The following is a 25271-nucleotide window of genomic DNA, read 5'->3' on the forward strand; positions in this document are numbered from 1 at the left end:
GTCACTTTCTCCTCAGAGGGTTGTTGTAAGGCTGAAACAAGGGGGAGCTAAAAAATATGTATGCCCTTCAAGATTCTTGGATAAAAGGCAGAATAAAAATATAATAAGCACTCCTCACATACTCTTGTTAAATCAGTAGAAGTCTTAGTATGACATTGCACTGCAGTTTGACAGAGATAGAACCCTGTGCACAGAGAAGCAGACTTTTTATTCTTATAATGGCTGGGGTTATTATGGCCAGGTTTGCCTGTTATTCCATTAGAATAACTAAATGCTTCCTGATTTCTTTTTCTTATACGCACACCATCTATATCATGCAATACAATAAAAACATGCAATTCAACTGCTCGCTTTTACTTTGGCACACAAGCAGCTGGAGGTTCGGAGCCTGATTGAGGTTGGGATCCTGCACTGGCTTCTTGCTCAAATTTGTCCGCTTCCCCCTAGCTGCTAGTACCACCCCCACCAAGGTGCTGCTTGTTTCTGTATTGAGGAGACCTGCTGTTTTCCGGGAGGAAAGTGGGATGCAAGGTCCTGTGTTGGATTTGGAGCACATTTCAACTGGGACCCAGCACTTCTGTACTTCAAAACAAAAGTGGCCACTTTTAAGCACACTTTAAAAAATCAAAAGGCATGTGTATAATGTAATGTGTCATTTGGCCCTGAAACCTGTGCAAAATATGTGGAACTGGCTCATACCTATTCACAGTGCTTGATGCTGCAGCCTCGCGAATACTCCTTCTCTCTTACCGTGTGTATCTTTTGATCTCCCTTACAGATAGAAGACAGTTTGGAGCTTTCCTTCCAAGGGGCAGGAGATGATGTGAAACTAGATATTTTTTTCTTCTATGAAGAGGAGGACCACATGTGGAATGGAGGAACTCAGGCCAAATCGGGCAAGAAATTCAAGTATGACTTGAATTTGGCATCTGCGGGGGAAGGACAAGCCTGATAAATTACAACATGCGAAACCCTTGCCAGAAAGTATAGCACAGACCTATTCTGAAGGCAGTGGAGAAATAATGGCCTGCCAGGCAACCAACAACTGCATCTTCTCCAAATGATTGATTGTCCAGCTCTGTTTCTGGAAATACTGGGTGGGATTCCTAAGGGACTCTTCAGGGGTTTCTCTTGAGAAGCTTGGTAGTGGTGGGACTGTTCCTGTGAAAGGGGAGGCGCACTTTACCTGTTCTCCTGTGCAATGTGTAGGTGCAGCAGATGGTTGGCCATTTTCAGGTCAGGGCCTCTGTCCAAGCAGGGCAACTGTGAGGCACAACAAGCCAGACCAGTGCCTTGCATGGACTGTGTGTGCTGTGGAACTCTTCCCTAGCATTCTGCTAGGGTACCTTGGCAGACATGTGCATGCACAGGTGCCCCTCAGCAGAAGAGTTGGTGTGAACAGGGTTTCCTGCAAGCAGAAGGAGTGGAATGTGCTACTCTAAATAAGGAATGTACCGCAGGAAGAAACAAAATCCCCAAAGGTTTGGTCCGTCCATCTGTCAATTAGTTGTCATGGATGCTGGCGCAACGGAAAGGCAGCTCAGAGGTGCTGCAAACTAGGGGCAAATCTAGTACTTTCAGGGCCCCGCTCAGCACATTTTCTTCCCTCTCACCCAATTCCATGCACAAGAGCTGCCCAGATTGGCTGTTGGATCTTATTTCAGCACCGGTGGCAGGACAGCCAATTCCATTACGCCTTGTGGGACAGCAGTGAGGCTTAGAGCACAGAACAGGTTGTGGACAATAATACCAATTGTGTTTTTGGAAGCCCTGCCCTGGATTTGAAATCTAATTTGCTAAAACAGAAGCTACATGGTCTTAAAACCAGTTTTAAATAGAAATTTCAAAGCGGGGGAGATGGGACTTAGCAGAGGGTCCTCCCTTCCTTTATTCATGCCAGAGCTTCCTGTTTTCATTGTCTTTCACCCCCTTTGTTTTTAATGCACAGTGACCTTGTTCACCATCCCCTGCTGCAGGGGAAGCTTTTATATTGTACTAGATGGTTTATTTCCTCCCTGGGAGGGGTGACAAACAGATCAGTCTTTTTTTTAGCAAAAAAAAAAGCAAGTTCTGTTAATGTAGTTTCTGGAACCATTATTTATTTACTGTGTTGTCCACTCACCAAAGTGCTTTGGGTGGTTTACAACATCACATAAAAATACAGTATAAAATATGTGCCACATTATACAAGCCTTGCTTTGTTTTAGTTATAAGTTGCAGCAGGGACATGCCCATTTCTGTACTGCAGAAGGTTTGGAACAGAACTTAGATCATTTTTCCAAGGAGCTCAGCATGACATACGTAAAGGTTAACCTATTTCATCCTCACAACAACCTGTGAGCTTAGTACAGTCTGTTGCTGACGGGGTCATAGTCCTCACCTAAGATGCCAAAAGTGCAGTGGTGACTAGTCAAGCTTTGCCACTGGAATCCACGTGACACGGAGTGCCTGTCACCTGCACCGTTGATGCGCTAGCCATGGGCCCTCCTGGACAGAGAACACATGGCATGGTTATTGTGTCATTAGATCCTATTAAACTGGTGCCATGCATTTCTATGTGGATCTGCCTTTTGGAGCCCTGTTAGGACTGGCAGGAACTGGTCCATAATATAGTCACCAGGCTACTAACTGGCACTCACCAAAGGGGGTGCACTGGCTGCTGGCCCTCATCTGAGCACAATTCCAGATGCCGCTGCTGATTTTGAGCGACTTTGGAGACTTTGCACCTGGGTGTGCAAAGGGCCTGCTCTCCCCAGCTGAAGCCCGCCTGACCGTTAAGATAACTGGACACCCTCCTCTGAGCCTCCCCATTTGTGTGTTCATTTGTTGCATTTATGACCTGCTTTTCCTCCAAGGAGTCCAAGGCAGCATTCAGAATCTTCTCCCTCTCCATTTTTCAGAAAAACCCTGTGATACAGGTTAAGCTGAGAGTCATTGACTGGCCCAACAAAACCAAGTAGGGGCTAGAATCCAGGACTCCTCAGGCTCCCCTACCCCTTACTGGCTCTCTTCTTGGTGGCACTTGCAGGCAAGGCCTTTTCGATTATGCTGCAGTGACCCAAGAGGTGGCGGTACGCCACTGCTTAGGAGGCTCAATACAGAGAATTTGCTGTATTTTCAGTGCCAGCTTAAGTCCTGGCATATCATCTGATCGGGTGATCTTACTAAAGTTTGTGAGTCTTCTGCTCTTCTGTAGTTGTAGTTTATATGAATTTTACTAGGTAGTGATTTTCCTTTCTAAATCATTGTGAAGCCCCCGAGAATTACTAAAATGATTATTAAATTACTTCACCCATCCAGGGAATCTTTCTGGCTAAAGGGGTGGGACAGAAATCTAAAAGTTGTAAGTAGCCTAAATAAATTAAGTGGAAAGAGGTAGAATCTGAACCTAGGTCTCAGTATAAGTCCAACCTGATAACCAAACACAATTGGCACTGTGTTTTTAAAAAGATGGAATTAAGCTTGTCCACATGTGCAAAAACGAAACTCCACAGGCATTATCCCTGGGTCAGTAACCTCGAGCTTGTACCGGCATTCTACTCATAGGAGAATCTCTGGGCCACATGTAACTTCTCTTTGGCAGAGTGGTTTAACTGTAGATAGTGGGCCATATTTTATTCCAAGTTTTATCACAGCATTAAAGCTTGCTTCTGTTTCTGGAAAATGTGTAGTTACTTGAGTGGTTAACAGCAAATTTAAACTCAGGTATTTACGCATAGATCACAGAATATGCCTTCCTGAAATCTTCTGAAATCTTTTTCCTTGCTTATTAACAGCAGCAAATGTTTCTAGTCCTGATTATGATGATGTTTGCAATGCTTGTTGAAATATTAACAGCCAGAAGAGTAGCCAGTTAAGATTTCCAGAGTTTTTGGGGGCCATTTCAGTGCCCTAAATAGTTTCTTGAATCTCCATCTGACCAGCAAAATCAGAAACATCATGCAAAATAATGTAGACTGGGGTTAGGCAACCTGGTACCCATGGGCACCAGTGTTCTCCAAGGCACCTTTCTTGGCAGCCACCCATGTGCTTTTTTCCACTTAAAAAAAAAAGTATAACAACAACAGATTTTCTAACCAGCAGTGGGGAGTCTGTGAAATAGAAGGTGGAAGCTGTGGTCCAAAGGATATGTTGAGAGTGTTGGAGCTCATTCCCCACTTCTGCATTGTACTGGCTTGTGGGCACATTTTCCAAGGCAGGCATTTCATGATACTGCCCAAGACAGTTTCTCAAATTGCCAAATATGTCCACAGGCCCCAAACATTTGCCTATCCATGATGTTGTGGAAAGTTGTTTTGTGAGTATAATGCGTGTCAGTTGCAGAATCCAGCCTTGCAAGTCGCAGAATCTGGTCTTCTGGACATAGGCTTCTTACCCTAAGTAGATCACTGTCTACATTGCAAGCTCTCTCCACAGCATTCTGAGAAGTTATACCACATTGCACTGATCACTAATTAACTTTACCTAAATTACGTTGACTCCTTCTGTTCTCCTTGTTATGCAGATACCTGTTTCCAAAATTCATGCTATGTTGGACTGAGTTTGTAGAACTCAAAGTACGTGTACCATGTGAAACCCTCCATTATATTGAAGCCAACTATGGGAAGGACTGGAGGACACCCGTGAAGGTGTGGGACTGGAAAAATTCACCACCCAATGTCCGACCCAATGGAATCTGGCCTATCAATGAATGGGAAGAAGTTATTCAACTCTACTGAGCTATCTGTAAGAGGCTGGAATTTGAATGTGTTTCCTGTCATTTGAATGCCTGGCCCAGAAGTCACTACCAATTGTCAGATTAGTCATCCCTTTAGAGATGGGTGACCCTATAAAGGATCAAATGACTCTTTGTACAACACACCAGAAAATTGGTGTTCTGCCTCAGGCACTTGTTTCTATAAATGAAGATGGAAGGATTTAAAATGAATTTTCAAGATGTAAAATAACCAACTTTGGATAGTTGTTAACAGAACTCCACTGTAAACTGTAGAAGAGTTGGCCAAAAACTGTTTCAAAAGTTGAAAGTGTGGCACTCTTTTGTGTTGCATCTCTCCAGATTTTGTATGCAATAGCCTTGGCTTCCAAATTCATATAACTTATTGCCAATCAGAAAGGGTTCTAATCACTGCCTGGGGGAAAGGATGCGCTGAGAATCTAAGAAGGGAATAAAATGTGGCCATTTTCACTCTGCTATATCATTTGTATAATACAATAACTAGGAGGCAATTTGTTCTGCTTTGGGCCGTGGCATTAACATTTATTTAAAATGTCTGTTTGACACACTTGCTATTATGAGCAGCTATTCAGGACATTTGAAATCGAGTGAAATGGATTACCTGTGAAGTGTTGGATGGAGCAAAGAGCTCAATCTGTGAAGGTGCTCTCAGTAGTATATTATTTATAGATGGTTAACTGTGGCCTAAAAGATACCTTTAATTTATTTGGGGCTATGTTGTACAAAGCACAATAGTGTAGTAGTTTCATTGTGGAGAGAATGGTTTCCGGTTAATTGAAACATTCTGATGTTTAGGTAGAGAAAAATGAATAATGAGAGAGATGAAGAGTAGGAGAACTAATGGCATGATACCCCACTCCAGCTAAAATAGAGTAGTTAAATTATCATAAAAGATTGTGTCTAACTTATGGGCAAGATTTTGTTATTAAAGTGAGTTGTGCTTAAGTCCCACTAAGATCAATGGGAAGTTAAGCATCAGCTGATGTTTCTGGATCAGTTCCAAGATTCTAATATATTTGTCGTATTTGTTACACAGAGACTTATTTTTAACTTACTGTTAAAATAATGAGGTTTGCAAAATGATTGGACATGCTCACTGATTTCTTCGTAATAAATGTCTGAAAACAAAATCAGTCTATTCTATCAAAAACATCAAGGTTAGTATATTTTATATACATGCATGTGTGAGTAAACTATGGGTTTCTTCTTTCTGTACCTCAAGAAACCTATAAAACAGCAAGACAGCTGCAGCACAAGCATGGGATCCAAGGGCCATGCTCAGAAGATCAGAATCTTAGCTTAATAAGGCTGGATATTCATGAGTTTCAGGCCTCCACACTCTGTGCTATATGATAAGCACTTCAAACTACCCTAGCTAATCCAAATGCACAGGGTTTTTTTCCTTTCCCAGATGTATTTGTAAATATGTTTTCAAGAAATTATTGGTATCTGACTCTCGAGTCAGCCGCCCTGGGGTACATCGATGCTTCAGAAGAGGAATAAGTCACCTGAAAGATCACAGATTTCTCTAGCCTGTACTGAGAAGCAGCACATATCTCGTTGGTAGTTGTGAAATGGATGACCTCTACATATCCAAGCGCTGGTGCTTGGAGTTCTTGCTATATGGCATAGCTTCTTTTCAGTCATTAGTAAAATGGAAGGTGCTCTCAGTGCTAGTGAGGAGCATTTAAACTCTCAGGATTTCTTTTGCAACATCTACTGCTGTGTTTGTGTGTGTGCATTCTAAAAAAGAGGGAAATGCCAAATGCTGCTTTTGGGACTGATCTGTAGGGGCCTAAGTCCACCCAAACATGCAGTTGCCCGGCGACAGGATGCACCAAATTGTGATGTCCATCATCAGCATCCTTCTTCATTGCTTACAAAGCTCATAAACGCTTTGGAAATGTTGTACAGATGTTGAAAGAGAAGATACTCTCTGTCCACAGGCTTACAATAAAAAAGGAAGGGAAGGGAAGGGAAGGGAAGGGGAAAGCAAGTACTACAAAAAGAGCTGCTTGTCTGGCCACAGAATGGGATTGGATTGTTTCTGACTGGGCTTCTTCCTGGAAGAGAAGGCAAAACAATCTTCCGCAGCTGCTCATTCTTTGGCTAATGGATGGGGCTAGGAAGGGCTCTTCCTCACTGTGACTTCCTTCCCGGAAGGCAGGGGTTGCAGCCTCTCTGTGGCCATTTATGGACCACCACCGCAGGGTTCCTGTGCATCAAACAGCAGCATGGCTCATATATGCTTAAGGATTGCATGTGCTTATCTCTGCTGTGGAAAGCTTCACCCATGGAGCACCAACATTTTGAAGAGCTTTTGAAAGTCGTGTAAGGAAAAGGTCAGCATCTCTAATCACCTTTTTCTTTATAGGTTTGTTTTTTCTGCCAGTGCAATGGAAGAAGCAGCACCTATGAAAAATCTACCTATTTTGCCATAAAGGAAAGTGATTTATACATAGGATGAGATCTCGTGAAACAAAAGAAGACCCTTTCCTTACATGGGGTTTTTGCTTCTTGGGTAGTGTGGGAGACAAGAAAGGAAAAGCAGTGGCTTCCCATGCTGGCTCTTGCTGCGGAGTAGCAACAATTGTGATTGCTGAAGATTGCTACTGGCTGCCACATTTGTGCATTTCGGCCCCCAGGAATACACTACTCATGAAACCACATTCCTCAAGGGAGAGACAGGAATGCTAGGTCATTATTGATGGTCAGCATCTGTCCATCTTGCCCCTTATTTTCTGCTCCAGCCTTCCCAATCTGGTGTCCTTCAGGTGTTTTGGACTATAATGTCCATCACCCTTGACCAAGCTGGTTGTAGTTCATGAGGATGGAGACCCAAAACATCTGGTCTAATCTAGCAGCAGCTTTCTGGGCTCTCCATGAGGGTTTTCATAGCACCTGCTACTTGATCCTTCTAAGAGGAGCTGCCAGGAGTTGAACCTGGAGCCTCCTGCAGGCTAGACTTGCCACCTGACACTGAGGCCTCTTCCACTACTGCCCCTTCTTTGCCACCAGCTGCAACTCAGCCTGTTACTGTAGTTCCACAAAATGCTTAATACCGCACAGTATTCCCCAGTGAAATCCCACAATGAAATAGTGCACCAGCTATTGTATTCCCCAAGCCAAAAAGACAACAAGTTTGCCACTGTCTGTTGTTTGTTCCCTAGCACATGGCATAAAAAAGAAATGATACCATTGAGAAAATCAAGAAAAGGAATGCATTCTGTTGAGAAAGAGTAGGGAAGGGGCTACATTGCAGGGCATTATGGCAGAAGTGCGAGCCAATGGTCACAGTTAAAAAATCTTTCCAATCAGATATTTAGGAAAAGCAAAGAGAAGCAGAGTAGGCTGATCCCTCTCCAAAACAGCTGATCTACAGCCTTCTAACCCTTTTCAGAGGCTTACATGGATGCAAGAGGGTTATGGCGGCAATGCAATGAGGAATATGCAGAGCAAGTAAGGCTCTACCGCCAGCATTGTGAATTGCTCCTTGGGGCTGGTGAGTTTATAACTCATTGCAACTCCATGTATGAAAGGATGTTTCAACAATTACATTGGACCCAAGTCAGAAAAATTACCATAAATGAGATGAAAAGAAAATACTGGATTGCAATGTTTTGGCAACAGTACTGGGTTCTTGAGGATAGTTGACTGAGCAAACAATGTCAGCGTTAAAGAAAACAGCAAGTGAGAAAGTACCTCAGATCCAGGTGGTTTGGCAGGTAAGAGCTCTTCTGTTGCTCCAGACCTGCATTTGGGAGAAACTGACAAAGGCAGGGGACTAAAGAACAATCTGTGCATAATTTTGAATATGATTCATTTCATTGTTCTGAGCATTTAATGGATGATAGCAGTGCAGAACAAATAGAGGAATCATATGCCCTGGCCTCATTATGCAGTAATGTTTTCATAAGTAGAAAACTTGGCAATTTAGTGCTTCTGTTTGATAGCCGGAGAGTCTTTTTTATTTTGAATTTCAAAATGATGAGCCTGCTGGCTGCAGACAAGGAAGAAGAGGTGTTGGGAAAATTTGGGTAAATCCTGTCTGAAAAGCATGACTTTAGCGTGTGCTTTTGAATTGTAGGATCAAATCCTGTCTTCCTTCTCAAAAACCAAACTGTCACTGTTTAAAATGGCATTCCCCGCTCCTTTCTCTCACCTTTAGCTGTAAGCTACAGTAGACAGGCCATTTAGTCCAAATATACATTGTAAATAGTCATTGTTGGAATTCAGTTTACAATAATCTTTTGATAGCCCAGAGGGCTTCATGTGCCCTGATCATGCAGAATGTTTAGAGTTGAGATAAGGGTCTGAGCTTATCATGAATAATTTCTAGTAGCTTGAATTTGCATGTCTGAGCAGACCTGGAGATGGGTTCAAGTTACTCAACTAAAGTGTCAATACAGGCAATTAGAAATATTTTAATCTCATTGTTACAGTGTGATTGACTGACATTTCTTTATCTGTTCTGTATATGATGACCTCAGAATCTTATTGTAATCTCTGCATTCTGTCATCAATTGCCCTGTACCTGTGTACCTATAAATGCCCTGTAATGGTATTGAAGCTTTGCAGTGAGTTTATCTCTGCTAGCCCGGTAATGCATTATCGTGAGTCAACCGCGGGAACCTGGGATAGGCAATAAAGACACGGAGGTTCATAACGATTGATCTTACCTACGACCCCGAGTTTTATTGCCTCTTCTCAAACTGAGATTCCGGGATTCTGACAGAGGTTATACAAGAAAAACACAGTGCCTGACAACAGTTAAAATTTAAAAAGCGTTTGTTTCTCAGCCACTGACAGTCCGTCCAGTGAGCCGCTTGTGCACTTTGAAGGGACTGTTGGTGGCTGTCAAAACAGGATGGCAAAAGCTGGTCATGACGCTGGCTTTCCCAGTTTCTCAATGTGACAAGCTATAATGAGCCAAAAGGGGCTTGCAATCATGTCAGGGAAGGGGATCAAGGTGGTCCTGCCACATGTTTTCTTGGGGTACTGAGAGGGGAAAAACCAGAGGGGCTAAACAACCCACAGTGAGCGCAACTGTGAAAACGTCATGGCATATTGTGGCATGTTGACCTATTGTGGCTTATTGCCAGGATAGATTATCATGATATGTATATTTGTCTGGAGAGATAGCAAATTTTTACTTTAAATATTCCACTCCTTAAACACCTTTTAAAGTGTATTTCAGTAGGAAGGTATGGAAATCAGAAATGTGCAGAAAATTGCACCATGCTCTACCTGTCTGAAAGCTGTTACACTGAGGCTTACTTCTGTGTAGACATGCATAAGATTGAGGTGAATTGCTGAGACTCAGATTTCTCTCTATCTGGTCTCCATCCTACCCCCTGGGACTGAAAAACTTGTGAACTCCTGATCTGAATCTTTGCTTGTTATGAGGTGTATCAAAAACCATAAAACAAAAATGCTCCTCAATTTGCTGGGTTTTAAAATCATTCAATCTTGATTATAGCTAAGAGTGGATACCCCCCCCATAAAAATGCCCCCCCACAATGATGTTTTAAATGGCATACCTAATAAGGCCCCATCCCTGCTGAATTCTTCCCACTCTTCAGCTTGCTTCAAAAATAAATAGCCCCTTTCCTCCTAAATTAGCTAATTAATTCTGCATTTGGCCTTTCAGACAGTGTGGAAAGGCAGGGCTCTTAAGTGCTGCTATAGTGCCATCGAATCGCTCTTTGACTTTTTGTCGCCTCTCAACTTCAGCTGACATTATACCCCACTTAACGCTGTGCTCTCCATCAGCAGCCTCGGCTCTGTTTCTGCAGCAGCAGCTTCAGGATGAAAAGGCCCCATGTTTACATTTTAGACTCCTATAATCGGCCTAGGTTGTCCACTTTGTCATCTTTCGGTAATGACGCTCCCCAGCTGCCTGGCAGGGGGAGTTCTGCGCAAACACTGGGGAGACACTTTAATAGGTACTGCTGAAGTCAAAAGCCCAGCTGAGCATTGGCCGGGCTGAAATTTGGCTCCATCACTGATCAGTCATATTGTGCCAGGTCTTTTCATTTCAGCTTCTGCTCACAAATCTTATTTTCCATAGGGACCTGGGACTGCAGCATCAAGGTGGAGATTTAACATTTTAGTATTCAGCCTTGTTAGTTTCATGATCCCTGTGGCTGAAGTTGATTTTGGTTTCTGTGGCTAAGCAGAAAATTTAGGAAAGCTCAGGATGGCGTACATTCTCTGCTAAATATGAAGGGGAGAAGTGTGTACAGAGAAAAATCCAAATTCTATGTCCAACAACACTGGATTATGCTACATACATCATATCTGAAGAAAAAATGTACAATTGTTTTCCACTGTGCATAATTTTTCCCTGATTCTGCTTCTTTTGCATTATTTTTTAAATTTTGCTTGATGTGGGAAGGAAGAAGGAACTATGCAGAACCTTGAATCTGCTCCTTCAGGACCAGTACTTGGAAATCTCAGGTTGCACTGGAATAAGCACCATTGACCTTAACAGATTGTATTTGAGAACAGGCCTGCTAAGTATAAGCCATCCCTCTGGCTCTCATTGCAAGCAAATTTCCACCATTATAAGGCCTAGGAATATGCTTTGCTTTATTCCTTGAAGAAATGGAGACCGTCAGGAAGCTGCATTCTGTACCCAGTGCCACTTTCTGCACTGTGTCTTCTGCACTCCCAAGGGCTCAAGGCGAGTGTGGTGTGAGCATCCTAATTAGGGTAGCCACTTACATATTAGAAAAAAAGAAAGGAAATGTATCACCACAACCCACAACAAAGGGCTCAAATGTGTGCAAAATTTGCATATGCTCAATTGTGTAGAGATTCTGATGTAAAAATAATGACTATAATTTAATTAGAAAGACTATATATTGTACTCTAGAGGGAAAAAGCAGTCTGTGTGTCAAGTAGTTGTCCAGTGACTGTGGAGAGGGATAGGCAGCTTCAACTGGCTCACTCTTCTTACAGTGCTTTATCTTAAAACTGGAGCTGGACTGGAAAGCCCTTCAATAAAGGAGACCTCCAGACAAAGGACTGCCCTCAGCAAAGTAGGGCACCCAGCCAACCTAGTGCAGGGGCTATAGCTGGTGCAGAGCATGGTAATTGACTTCTCTCCTTCAGGAGTCGACCACCCGGGGAGCCTTGCAGCAATGGCCCATTCTATGCAAAATCACCCTGTAAAGATCCGTCCAGAGTCTCCATCTCCATCTCCTAGTGGGAAGCAATTGTTCTAAGCTTTAGGAATAGCAAGTCATTGTCCCAGTGAGGCATTGATTTCAGCTGGGCCCTGCTTGATAGAAACATAGAAACAAAGCGAGTCAGAAGGGGGTCTCCTGGGCCATCTAGTCTGACCCTCGGCTCCAGCCAGCTCCGCTCGTGACATGCCTACCATGTACATGTCCAGCCTATCTTTGAACACTCTCACCGATGGGGCCTCAACGACAGCTTGTAGAAAGTAAATGAAGACCATAGGACCAGGAGAACAATGACTTAACTGGCGTTTCTTTGGCTGCAGGTGGAAAACTAAGGCCTCTCCCTGTCACCCACCTGCCGTTTGAGTTCTGCCGCTGGCAGGCAAGGAGCAGCAAGGTGTGTGTGTTGCCTAGGAGCAGGGTGGGCAGCTAATATTCCATATCAGCCCCAGGATTTTGGACCCCCAGGCAAACCACTGCAAGAGGGCATCCCTCACGTGTAAAAGTCCCAAGCAGAAAGGGCTTGCCTGCTGCCTTGTTGATCTCAGATTCTCTGTGCAGACTCAAAAGGTGGACTGGAGGTCTGTCAGATAACCCGGCCTACAGTTGAGACCTGGCTTGCGGGGTTGCCCCATTTGACTCATGGAGCCTCCCTTGGGCTGTGCCTCCAGCCACTCAGACTAAAAGTGATTCCCCACCCCTGCTTTATTGGCTGTGGGACGCTGGCGAATGCGCAGTTTCACCACCCTGTGAGGCCTGCCTTTCCTTATCCACCTATCCTTGCTGCTGTTCCAAGATCAGTGTTGGTAAATAGATACTGGGAACACCATAAACCTCTCCCACGCCCCCCCCCCCCCATGCATCAGAGATCCTCAGTTCTCGGGAAAGTGAGCATTGAACAGTGCATGATGGGCCTTCAGCTTTTGCCAGCTCCGTTGTTTTGAAACCTCATGGACAGACAAGGGACTAAGGATCCAGCCTGCCTAAATAAGAAATGGCTTGAATTTGAGGGATGGATTCTGACAATGGGAGAAAAGCATCCTGTGGCTAAAGGATGCTAAGCGCGCTCTCGTTCGCTCCCTCGTTCTCCATCTCTAGTCTTCTGCCACCCCCACTGACACATGTATCATCCTTGTGTAGCTCAGCTACCAGCAGATGATTTGTGTTTGTAACAAAATTGGTGATGGTGACCATGTGTGTGAATGGATAATGAGTTCCAGCGATAAGGCCTTTGACTGTATTTTTTTACTCCACCGAGGTTCTTAACAAATAATCTTTCCGCAATGTGAGCTGCCCTTATCAGGCTAAGGCAGAATGTCTGAAATCCTTATCTCTCTGGGCCAGTTAGCTGGAGTGATCCCCATTTCGCGATGAATAGGGAATGAAGAGCCAAGCACAAACCCGCGCCCCCCCCCAGCCCCCCCCCCTCCCCCCCCCCCCCCCCCCCCCCCGCCTCTCTCCAAATCCCCAGCGATCACGGCCATTCACAGCCACGAGATGAATGCGGGGTGCTGATTTCACATCTCAGTCATACAACACGACGGCTGTCCTACTGTTTCTCAGCAGCCAACTAAATGGTGTGAGGCAGGGAAACAAATGGGGCGAGCACAGCGGAGCCAAACTCAATCTTGAAGGCATCTCAAACTATTTTCAGAATCTACAATTTTCCAAATTCCTCTCCACACTGGAAATAGGGGACGTTTTGTTTTCTGTGATGCATGCGTATGTATTCCTTCCTCCCATCGATGAATCTGGTCAGATCCAGGCTTTATAGCAGGGGAGTCTCAGGGGCTGATTTTGGGTGTCCTGAAAGGACAGCCAATTCTTGTTCGTTTTATTTTGTATGTTTATGCCAGAGGCATTTGAGGGATTTTTACTTCTGGTGCCTTGAGAGGTTCTGTGCACCTTTACTATGCAAACTATCTTGGGCTGACCCTGTTAAACTGGAGGCAACTTAGGGATAAATTTAGACCTCATAAGCAGTGGGCTTTCTCTTCAAACGTTCTCCAGATGTTTCCAAACCTTCTCCAGATGTTTTTAAAAAAACTATTTGTATTTGTGAGTATGACAGCCAACATTTAATGAGCTACCAATTTATTTATTTATTATAGGACTAGGAGCTCTAGTTGATTATCTTATTTCAGCTCTGTTCATAACCAAGAAGGAAAGAGGAAATATTAAAAGGGAGCCTAAACTGAATTTCTAAACTGAATGGAAAAACATGTAATTATTTATTATTTATTTATTTAGGAGGCTTCTACTTCTGCTTCATTGACTATGCTAAAGCCTTTGTATGGATCACAACAAATTGTGGCAAGTTCTTAAAGAGATGGGAGTACCAGACCATCTTATTTGTCTCTTGAGAAACCTATATGCGGGTCAAGAAGCAACAGTGAGAACTGGGCATGGAACCACTGATTGGTTCAAAATTGAGAAAGGAGTTCGGCAAGGCTGCATACTGTCGCCCTGCCTATTTAACTTATATGCAGAGCACATCATGAGAAAGGTGGGCCTAGATGAATCACCAGTTGGATTTAAGATTGCTGGGAGAAATAACAACTTCAGATATGCAGATGATACCACTCTAATGGCAGAAAGTGAAAAGGAACTAAAGCGCCTCTTGATGCGGGTGAAGGAAGAGAGCATAAAAGTTGGCTTGAAACTCAACATTAAGAAAACTAAGATCATGGCATCCGGTCCTCTCACTTCCTGGCAAATAGATGGGGAAGAAATGGAGGTAGTGACAGATTTTATTTTCCTGGGCTCCAAGATCACCACAGATGGGGACTGCAGCCAAGAAATTAAAAGACGGTTGCTCCTGGGGAGGAAAGCTGTGGCAAATCTAGATAGAATACTAAAAAGCAGAGACATCATCCTGCCAACAAAAGTGCGTATAGTCAAGGCTATGGTTTTCCCAGTTACAATGTATGGCTGTGAAAGCTGGACCATAAGGAAGGCTGAGCACCGAAGAATTGAGGCCTTTGAATTGTGGTGCTGGCAGAGACTCCTGCGAGTCCCTTGGACAGCAAGGCGATCAAACCGGTCAGTCCTAGAGGAGGTCAACCCTGACTGCTCTTTAGAAGGCCAGATACTTTAGATGAAACTCCAATACTTTGGCCACCTAATAAGAAGGAAGGACTCCCTGGAGAAGAGCCTACTGTTGGGAACAATAGATGGCAAAAGAAGAAGGGGACGGCAGAGGATGAGGTGGCTAGATGGAGTCACTGAAGCAGTCTGTGTGAACTTAAGCGGACTCCGGGGGATGGTGGAGGACAGGAAGGCCTGGAGGAATGTTGTCCGTGGGGTTGCAATGGGTCCGACACGACTTCGCGACTAACAACAACAAACTGAAATTCTGGCAACGTGTACATTTATTTAAATACAATTAGGGTGCATTGTCTGGGAGGGCGTAGGATTCTTTGGAGTCTCCGCTCCAAGGTCCTGCAATCCCAGAAATGGGACTCCAAAGGCTGAGTCCAGCCCCACTCCCTTGCCAACAGTGTGGAAGAAACAGTGCTGGTGGCCCTCCCCTTAGGTCACAACTGGGCCTCAGAGAAGGGAAAAGGGAGCAGTGGGGGCCACAGAAGGGAGGAGGCTGAGTCTGTGGACTTTCTGTGCTTCCAAACAGCACCCTAGCCTCCCCCCCTCCCTCAGTGCTGTATCTAAAGAAAACATCTGAGGAGCACCAACAGAGCTCTCTATTGCCGTGTCTAGTGCCATGTACAAAATGTATATAAGTCTCTGAGTTTAGAGGCTTACATGCATCCGCTGTGTGTGTGCTAGGATTGCATGTGTTATACATTAAAATGTGCAGAGCTAATTTGTTTATACATCCCATAAGTTTTTGTGCTTGGTAAGCTATCGTTCACTAGCATATCACCACAGGGCCTTTCCCCCAGGCCAGTTCACACAGAGGCCTGTGAATGGGCCTCCAAGTGGTGAAAAGCCTCCAAGTGACTGCAGGGACCCTCTGCATGACAGCTGCTTCACACACAAATGCTGAGGCTGCCTTAGACCCATCTCACCGGTGTCTTTGCGCAACTTTTGATGCCACAGGCTCTGGTATGTTTTTGCAGCTTCCTGCAGAGAGGAACAAGAATGTTGTCACCAATGGGAGGTGGCATTCACCTTAATTCTGCCTGCTGCTGTCAGGTTCTCCTGGAAAGGTGAGCAGTAGATGAGCAAGCAAGCGAGTGCTGAAGGGAGCCTCTCTTCGGGCTACTGCAGCAGCTGCCATAGGTGGTAGCTGCTACAGTCACTTGGAAGCTTCTCAGCACAGGAAGCCTTGCTGGTAGTTTCCTATGTGACCCAGCCATATGTTCCCCTGATTTATGATAAAGCCACCGTGTTGATTATACAAATAGGACTTGCAAGCTTTAAGGGTTTGGGTTGGCAAGCAAAACTTCTGCTTACAAAATACACAATTAACATGATGCCGCTAGTCCCAGTAAAGAAATGAAATGTGAATGGGATGAAAATTAATCCTTAAGCAGGATTTGGGAGTTTGGATGGTGCAGTTTTATAGTCCAGATAATTAATTGGGTACAATTATTTTTATGATAATACACAAGTGTTTGAGTGCATGCATGCATACATACACATTTCTGATTTCTACCTTTTCTTCAGTGAGCTTTTGGGTGACAACTAAGCTTTGAAAGATACCTATGATGTGAGCTGGGGTGAGAAATAATAATTTGCCCAAGGCTACCTGGACTGTTTCATAGCCAGTAATTTGAAACCCTGTTTTCCAGATTCAAATGCAAAAGTCAATCTTAAACTGAGATTAATAGGTGATTTGATTTATGTTAGATTACTTTTACACAGGCTTCTTCGAGGCTGGGCTAATGGTGGTTTGTAACATTTACTGTAGCTCTGTATAAAAAATAGCCTACAAAACACTCCTCTTTGGCTGATCCCCTTGAAATTCCTGCCATTTGGCCTGCAGGCAAATGTGCTTGTTGGCACAGCACTTTGTGCTCCTTGTGCTTTTTTGTGTGATGCAAGGATACAATGGCTGTGTTTGCTGGCGTTCTTAGGTTGAGAATTTATGGTGAGAAAAATACCTGCTGTTAAAGTGAATCTTTTCTTTATCAGTGATGGGTGTTCTGCCTCTTGTGTAGACTTCAGCTAAATCAGGAGGAGGAAAGCAGGTGGTAAGAACCATGTGAGAGCTTCCCCAGAAAACTGATAATGCACTTCCCAACAGCATTTACTGAATAGCAATGGGAACGTCTTTTCCTCACATGTTCCAGTTACCAGCATTCAACAAAAAGTGGAGCAATGTGCTTATTTTCAGAGCCATTCTGTTCACTTGTAGTGTGGTACCTGAATGGCAGGGCCATCAAGAGGGCTGGAGTCAGGGGTCAGCACGGGTGGGCACCTGCTGTGGCCCAGAGGCCCAAAGGCCTCATCCCTGCCTCTCAGTCAAGTGCAGCAGCCACTGGCAACCTCCTCCTCCTCTCTGCTTGTCCACCCAGCCAGCAAAAGGGAGCACCAGAAAAGCAGGGGGCCTGCAGGGCCTCAGCACCCCTTCTAAAAGAGGCTGCTAAGTAACAGCAACCTGAAGCAATCAGACCCTGCTTTGGCAGGGCCACACACACAATAAGGTATGGAGTAGTGCTTACATCATTCCTGTGTCCTCATTGACTGCTCTCCCCTCCAACAAGGTGGCAGATTGGTTCACATAGTTGCTACTCAAAATGTAGCTTTAACTGCAGTCAAAGCAGGGCTACAGGTTCAGCCAGCTCATTCTGGCACTTGGTAAGTTAGTGGGCCAGCTGGAGAAGGGGAAGGGGAAGGGGAAGTTGCTGCACACCATGGCCCAGGTTAAACAAGAAACAGTCATGGTGGAAGTGTTGGCTGAATGGCTGGGGAATGGGAGGTTCAGCAGCTGGCAGGTGGGCCGGGCAGTGATGGTGGAGCAGGAGCAGAAAGGGGGTTGTACAGGCCACAGGTACCTTCAGCCACCTGAACAGAGGCCTATCAGCTGGCCCTGATCTGATTTTATGTTACTATTTATTTATAAAACCCAGCCTTGTGAGGAAAAGAGGGCAGCTGAGACTCTGGAACAGCTGCTTGAGGGAGTTCTGCCTGGCCTCCTTGTGGCTGGGTGGTCAACAGGCAGTGAAAATAGGGTAGCTGGCTGTCCTGCTTTACAGGAGACAGGCCTTTGTCGGAAGGTATCTGCTGTTTGATGGGCAGAGAAGCACAAGCCAGCTTAAAGTCAAAACACCATTAAGATGGGAGAGCAGCTGAGGCCTCCAAGTTGTCCAGTGCCAGGTAACAACTGGGCAAGAGACAGAGCAGGCACACTGATCAGGCCTACCCACAATGGTGAGATGTACTCTGTGTCTATTTACATTATTTCTAAGTGTCCACATTTAGATATAACTTTGCATTTGGAAATGTTAAATAAATAGGTGTTCCCGTTTGTCCACATTTTGGTGATGTGTAAGCAGCCAGGTTGTAGCATCTGCAAGTAGATATGTGGAGTGTTTTTTAAAGAAATCCTTTTGACATGGGGCAGTGTTGATTTCTGCTAGCCTGAAGGAATGGTGCTCGTTAGCTTGTTATATAAATATGGTTTTGTGCTGGTGTTGTATGGCTGTAATTAAGTAAAATTGTGGCTTCTAATTGGTGAAAGTATATTTTCTATGCCTTTTTTTAGTCAAAGAGACGCCAAAATGGTATACAAAAGTTTTAAAAGTACAAAATGAAAAATAAAATACTATTACAATAAATTGGCATAAATCTGAAACAGTAGTTTAAAACAGGAGGAAGCATATACAATTATTAGAGTGGAACAATAACAAAATTTCTATTTTGTTTGATTTGTAAACTGTTATGTGATTGCATTAGCTGAACAGCAATCAATATTAAATTGATTTGGACTGAGGGTTAGGGATACCACATAAAACTGAAGTTAAAAATAAACCACATTCAAGCATGCCCTTAAGTGGGGGGGGGGGATGTAGAAAAAAAATTCCCAAAACAAAGATACAGACCTGAAATTGTCACACTGAAATTCCTGGGTTGTTTAAGCATGCTGCCTCCTGTACACTCATTGTTTCAGCTTTCAGTGAACAACCCAGGAATGTTCTGTTCCTGGATTGTGTAATGATGTGCAAACTCAGAAACTTTGGGTTGTTTATGGCTTAAACCAATAACAAACCATAGGTAATTATGGCAGTGCTTGTTACTTTGCTTATCCCCAGAAAATCTTGAGTTAAGCACCCCAGGAATTGCAGCATGACATATGAACCAGTTCTATCAGTGCTTAAAACAACCAGTAAGGGACTAGGCAAGTCAGGTAAAGCTGTAGCAGCAATGTTACCAAATCAGCCACAGACCCCGGGCTTTAGTCTGTCCTGCTTCTAAACAAGGTTTAGAACCTTCCCAAATTAAACCTTCCCAAAATACCAACAGTGAGCTAGACTGGCAGGCTTCCTTGGCAAGAAGGACTTGTTTTTCCACCAACTTAGTAATGGAACTGGCTGACTCTGACAAGCATGGAATATGCAAACGTTCACATGGGAGGACACAACAGCTAATACTCTGAAGCTCAACATTTTGCATACCGTAGCCTGGGAGAGTTGGATTTGCACACCAGGCTGAAAACAACTTGCTAGCTGGAACTGAAAGAGCTGCAAGGGACGCCCTGCAGTAGCTTCCTGGTGGAGCGTGAGCCCTTGGCAGGTGCTGGCCATACCTGTGCCTGATGCTTGCCCTTGTTTTGACACACCCTTCATTTTCAAAAGCAGTTTTTATGCAGTGTAGGGAGGGGAAGATTTATTAAAATAGTGCAAGACCAAACCCGCTCTGGAAACATTTATTTTTTTTCTTTAGGTCCTTGCCACAGTTCTTAAATGCTGTGGTTGTAAACAGGGCCAGTACAAAGGGTCAGCATGGAGGGAGCTTCACTGCAGCAGGAACCCTTAAATGGCTTCAGACTGAGATATCGAAAGGAAAATACGTCTCCCTATATCCCTTCCAGACCACTCAAATCATCAATGGAAGCCCTCCTTCAGAACCACCCCCCCAAATGAAGTGTGTGTGTGGTGGTGCGGGGGGAATTAGTAAGGAAAAGAGCCTTCTCTATTGTTGCACTCCCCTTTGGAATCCCCTTCCGAAAGAGGTGTGACTGGCACCCACTTTTTTTTTTGTTTTCCTCGCCAAGTCAATACCTTTTTATTTAGTATTTGTTTTTAGGATTGTTTTATTTGGTTTTCCACTGCTGGTTTTATTGTCGCTTATGTAATTGTTTATCCTCCTGTTTGCACTTCACATTTTCACTTTATATTAGTATTATTTAATGTGGTTTTAGCTGTTATTTCACTTTATATTAGTATTATTTAATGTGGTTTTAGCTGTTATTTCACTTTATATTAGTATTATTTAATGTGGTTTTAGCTGTTATTGTTTTATCTATTATTTTTACTTTAGTTATGGTGCCATGTTTGTGATGTGGACCACCCAGACAGCCCTCGGGCTACGGGGTGGCATACAAATGCAATAACTAAGATAGACCCTACTGACAAAGCCCCTGAACCTGTTTCTCCTGCAGCCTCCAAATCCGCCCTCCACTTCTCATGGCCAGACATCCATGCTGCTGTGAAGGAGACGCAAGATCCAGTGGCTGTTTGGTCCTTGCTCCTCTGTCTGGCGAACAAGCTGCAGGTAGCAGTGCAGAGGAGCACTGACAGCTGGTAACAGTGCTGGCAGCCTCATCGGCTCTGGGTGTCTTGCCCAAGAGAACGCAAAAAGCTATTATGGGGACTATGAGATTCTAAGGAAGAACCCTGTCTACTTCCATGGTACAATAACCTTCTCCTGTCTTTTTATTTTTATTTCGCTAAGGGAATGCCATACTATTACCAGTATATATCACTATCGCACCGTGGTTATAAAACATGCAAACAGCCAAAGGAAATAATCGTAATAAAGTAGAAAACAAATATATCTAAACTCTTACATTATTCACTAATAGGGTAGCATTAGGAGTTCTTCAATAAATTGTACATGATTTCCATACTGCATAAAGGTGATTTAAGGCTAATTTACATCACTAATTTTCTTTAAATAGTACCTCTTATTTGTTTCAACTGTGGTCTGTATTTTAGTCAAGCAGATACTTATTGATGCAAATGATTAGGGTTTTTTTGTCCTACCCAATTACAAGCTATATTTATTTTTGCACTCATCTGAAGGTTACCTAAATCAGCTATCTTTACAATGATTTGGGACACTGAGATTCCAAAGAAGCTTATCTGAGATTCCTCATGGAGATCACACATATAATGGCAGGCCAGTGTGGTGTAGTGGTTAAGAGCCTGGGTCTGGGACTCGGGCAATCTGGGTTCTAATCCCTGCTCAGCCATGGAGACAACTGAGTGACTTTGGATTGGTCGCAGGCTCTCAGCCCAAACTAGCTCATAGGGTTCTTGTTGTGAGGATAAGGTTGAGAGCTGGAGGAGGAGAATGATATAAACCTCTTTGAATTTGTTACAAGAAAGAAGTGGGATATAAATGTAATAAACAAAGGTTCTTTTGAAACCCAGATTTCCCACTGCTATCATGCTTCCACTGAAAGTTGTGGCTGTAAGAAGAATGCATAAGGTGTTCAAAGCTGCATTCTTAATTTTCAGGGCATTATGCTATGCTAGTCACGAAGTCACGTCCGACCCATTGCGACCCCATGGACAACATTCTTCCAGGCTCTCCTATCCTCCACCATCCCCCAGAGTCCACCTAAGCTCACACCGACTGCTTCAGTGACTCCATCTAGCCACCTCATCCTCTGCCGTCTCCTTCTTCTTTTGCCATCTATTGTTCCCAGCATTAGGCTCTTCTCCAGTGAGTCCTTCCTTCTCATTAGGTGGCCAAAGTATTTGAGTTTCATCCTCAGTATCTGGCCTTCTAAAGAGCAACAGTTGCCCAATTCCTATCAGGTCTTGCTTGTGCCTTTTATGAACTGTGTGTTAGCACATGTCCCAGAATGTTCTGTTGATTCCTCAGCATAAAATTGAATGGCCACATTTACGTGTCACATTAAGCTGCCCTGCAAATAATGAACAGTGGGCTGGACTTTTGCAGAACAACCCATGGTATACCCAACAGATGATTAGGCCCATCATGGGTTGTCTATCAACTTCTCCCCAGTTCAGGGGATTTGGGGGTTAAGCTGACACGTCTCCTTTCCCTGCTCTAATTGTGAGTTCCTTTTCACTGATCTTGGCCTCCCTCCCTTCTTCCTTCCTCCCTCCCTCCCTCCCTCCCTCCCTCCCTCCGAGATCACTGCTTCTGATCTCTGAGATGACAACCTATAACAGGCCATGCAGAAGTCCAAGCAGCATATTGGAAGGCCTGTCAATTGCTCACTGCCTTTTTTACATTATTTTTTAAGTACAAAAAATTGCACTATTATTTAAGTCATTTTAAAAATTAGACTTGCACAAGTACAGAGGAGTGTGTTTGTAAGGTCTGAACTGGCAATATCTTGGGAAGTGCCTGCTGTCAAATTGCAGCAGGCCACAATCACAGACACTGACTCAGGGGAGGTACATTTTTTAACCTTTGCAATCTCTTGAGAGCTGTCAAAAGGCAAGCTATCATGTGAAAGCAAACTGTGAGTATCTTTTTCATGAAAGAGGGAGGTCAGTAGATCATTCCTTCATGGGGAGAGCCTCCAATTTTTTATTTTTATTTGGCTGGACCTGACTCTCTTCAATAGCCTCGTACTTTTCCACCCTTTCCACTCTAGGTGCTTGAGATTCAGAAAAAGTGTTAACTACCCATTTATGGGACCCGTCGGCTTTGATAGGAGCTAACTTTTAAAATGGCATTTTTGACAGGGTTGCCCATGGTTTTTTGATAGGGTCATATACATATGTATATGCATATGTCCCCCTCAAACACCCCTGATTAGCTGTGTCAACAACCCAATTTTAAAAGAAAGATGGAGCTTTTGCAACTCAAATGGGATGATTTGCACTTTTCCACTTTCCTGAGTACCTTGCGTCTTGAGAAAGGGTGAAAAGTACAAAATCACTGTGAAAAGTCAGGTCCAAAATGAAGACAAAACAATTCAACGATCTTGAGAATGGCTGGCACTTTTCACTTGGAAAGTGTACTTGTGGTCCCCCTTAAAACAAGTCACAGAGAAGTTGCCCTGCAGGAATCAGTCCAGGTTAGTATGATACAACACCTACAATGGGTTGCAGTGTCATGTGAAGCCAGTGGGTGTGAAAAAGGGTGTCCTGAAGGAAGAAATTTTGAAAAGTTCAGATCTAAAATGTTGAATTTTGCAGAAAATGCACTTTTTCAGTTCAAGTAAAACCTAAAAAGTAAATGTCAACCTGAACAAGTAAATTGCCTTCTCTTTATCTGAAACAGGACACATTCTGACATTCCCCTTGGCAAGACAAAGAGGAGAGTTGTTGACTTCAGGATTCGCAAGTGCAGCTGCTATAGAGCCCCAGCTTCATTTCTAGCGTGCCAAAGACTACTTTCCTTTGCAAAGAAAAAGGTACACCTGGGTGCAAAGCGACAAGAAAAAGGGACATTGGTACATGCAAACACATTTTGATAAATTGCTTTGTAAGCTCATGCACAGATATTGCAGGTGTGCCTTAAACAATTGTTTTGTATAATTTTTTACCTCCTCAGCCTTACTGAGTCAGCTTACAGACAAAAATATATCGTTTTGCCATTTACCTGGAGTCTGCAATTCCATTTTGATCTGGCTTGTTGGATTGGGGTTGTGAGATGATAACCAGATGATTTGCCTTGTACCTCTCAGCCACTGAGTCGGAAGACTAAGGAGCCACATCTCTTCCATCTGTTCTTCTCTGGACCACTTGTATCTGTTGTTGTGAGCAGGTATGTTGTCTGGCAGGTAAGGGATGGGACAGAAGGAAAGACTGGTGAGTGAGAAAGTGGCTGTGGCTGATCTCCAGAAACAGTCCTACAATCCTTGTGGTGTCCTCTCTTACCAGTCCAAAAGCATATACCCCATGTGGCCCTTTTTTCTTCTGTTTGAGCACTAACTCTTCAGGGCAGGCCCTACCATTAGGCATACTGAGACTGTTGCCTCAGGTGGCAGATGCTGGGAGGCGACAGCATGGTGATGGAGGAGCTGCCCACACCGCTAAAGTAGCCAGCGGTGCAGTGAAGGACCTCTGGCTCTTTGTACATGAATAGGAGAGGCGGCAAAATGCAGGATCGCCCTTGCATCTCTTCCTTATATTAATCATGAAGAAGTAAGAAGATAGCAACATGTAGTTTGTGAGGCTTCTCCCAATAAAATAGAGTAAATATCCCTTGAGCTTTATCGCCTTCGTTATTGGTGTCTCCCTATTCCTATCAGGAGCTAGTCTTGCATGGGAAGCACTTTGAGAAATGGGTGGAGACTAATGGGCCAAGCTCCCCTTTCCCACATGGCTCACTTGCCTCTTCCATAGCTCCCTCCACAAGCCCTTTTTTGTCTCTTACATTTCTGGCACAAAGCTTGGGGCTGGATTGAGTCTTCCATTGCTGATCCTTATGTCTAATGCACAATGCCACCCCTTTGGAGCACATCAGAATTCACAAGGACACTAAAATCACTGAAACTGCCCTGAAGTACATAAGCTTTAGAGTTACACAGAATTAAAAATATAAATAAGGACAATATCTTTGCAAAAAAAAAAAAAAAAAAAAAAGAGGAGGGAGTAAGCAGAGCTGTATCTTTTATTCCACTGCAGTGTTTCTTGAGAGAGCGTGGCTAAATTTCTCATTTCGCAGAGTGGGGAATAAGGGTGAGGGGGCTGAAGGAAGTATTTGCATAATCTGATTAACGGGGGATTATCCAATGGCTGCTAAACAGCCTCCGTGTGCTTGAGCTAAAAATCTTTACTATTCATAGCTCTCACCATGCTGGAGAGACAGTGCACCTGCACTGCTGCCAAGCCCTTCAAGAAGTTTGGGGTGGGGGAGGCCAAAGCCAAGAGGGAGGGAGAGTGGCCATTGGAGTCAGGCTGTTTTGCATGTGTGCAACCTTTAATTGATCTGTTTGGATTATCCCCGGGGATGCCACAATAACAGCCTGGACAAGTTTAAAGGGAAATAAGGCAAGAAGTGCTGGCAGCCTAGAAATGCAGGCCTGGTCCAGACACTGATTCTGGTAGGGACTGGTCAGACCCTGCCTTCCCTTCCCCTGCTTGCAGAGACATCATTTGGAGGCTACTGTTTATGAACATGTGATTGACATTTGCCGTGCCTCTTTCCTGAAGGGAAAAGAACTGTGGAAATCAGGCAGTCATATGGGGAAAGCTTAACACGGAGTCTCTGTGTCATACGGTTTGTGCATGGGA

At 44.0% G+C, this 25271-nt stretch overlaps 1 protein-coding gene across 6 annotated transcripts in view; it reads left to right on the forward strand.

The window, feature by feature from the left end:
- FKTN (fukutin) overlaps positions 1-20540 on the forward strand; it is a 31921-nt gene extending 11381 nt beyond the window's left edge. For 4 of the 6 annotated variants that reach the window (XM_044444005.1, XM_044444001.1, XM_044444007.1 and 1 more), the window contains 2 exons: positions 779-909; positions 4505-5865. In XM_044444005.1, coding sequence (XP_044299940.1) covers positions 779-909; positions 4505-4718 — 345 coding nt within the window. In that variant the 3' untranslated portion in view covers positions 4719-5865. Of the gene's footprint in view, positions 1-778; positions 910-4504; positions 5866-7109; positions 7593-20485 lie in introns of those variants that run through there. The other 2 variants (XM_044444004.1, XM_044444003.1) reach the window with 2 other exon arrangements.
- Positions 20541-25271: the final 4731 nt, after the last annotated feature.

Source organism: Varanus komodoensis, unplaced genomic scaffold, assembly GCF_004798865.1.
Source record: "Varanus komodoensis strain SLA01 unplaced genomic scaffold, ASM479886v1 scaffold43, whole genome shotgun sequence".
In the NCBI taxonomy this organism is placed as follows: domain Eukaryota; kingdom Metazoa; phylum Chordata; class Lepidosauria; order Squamata; family Varanidae; genus Varanus; species Varanus komodoensis.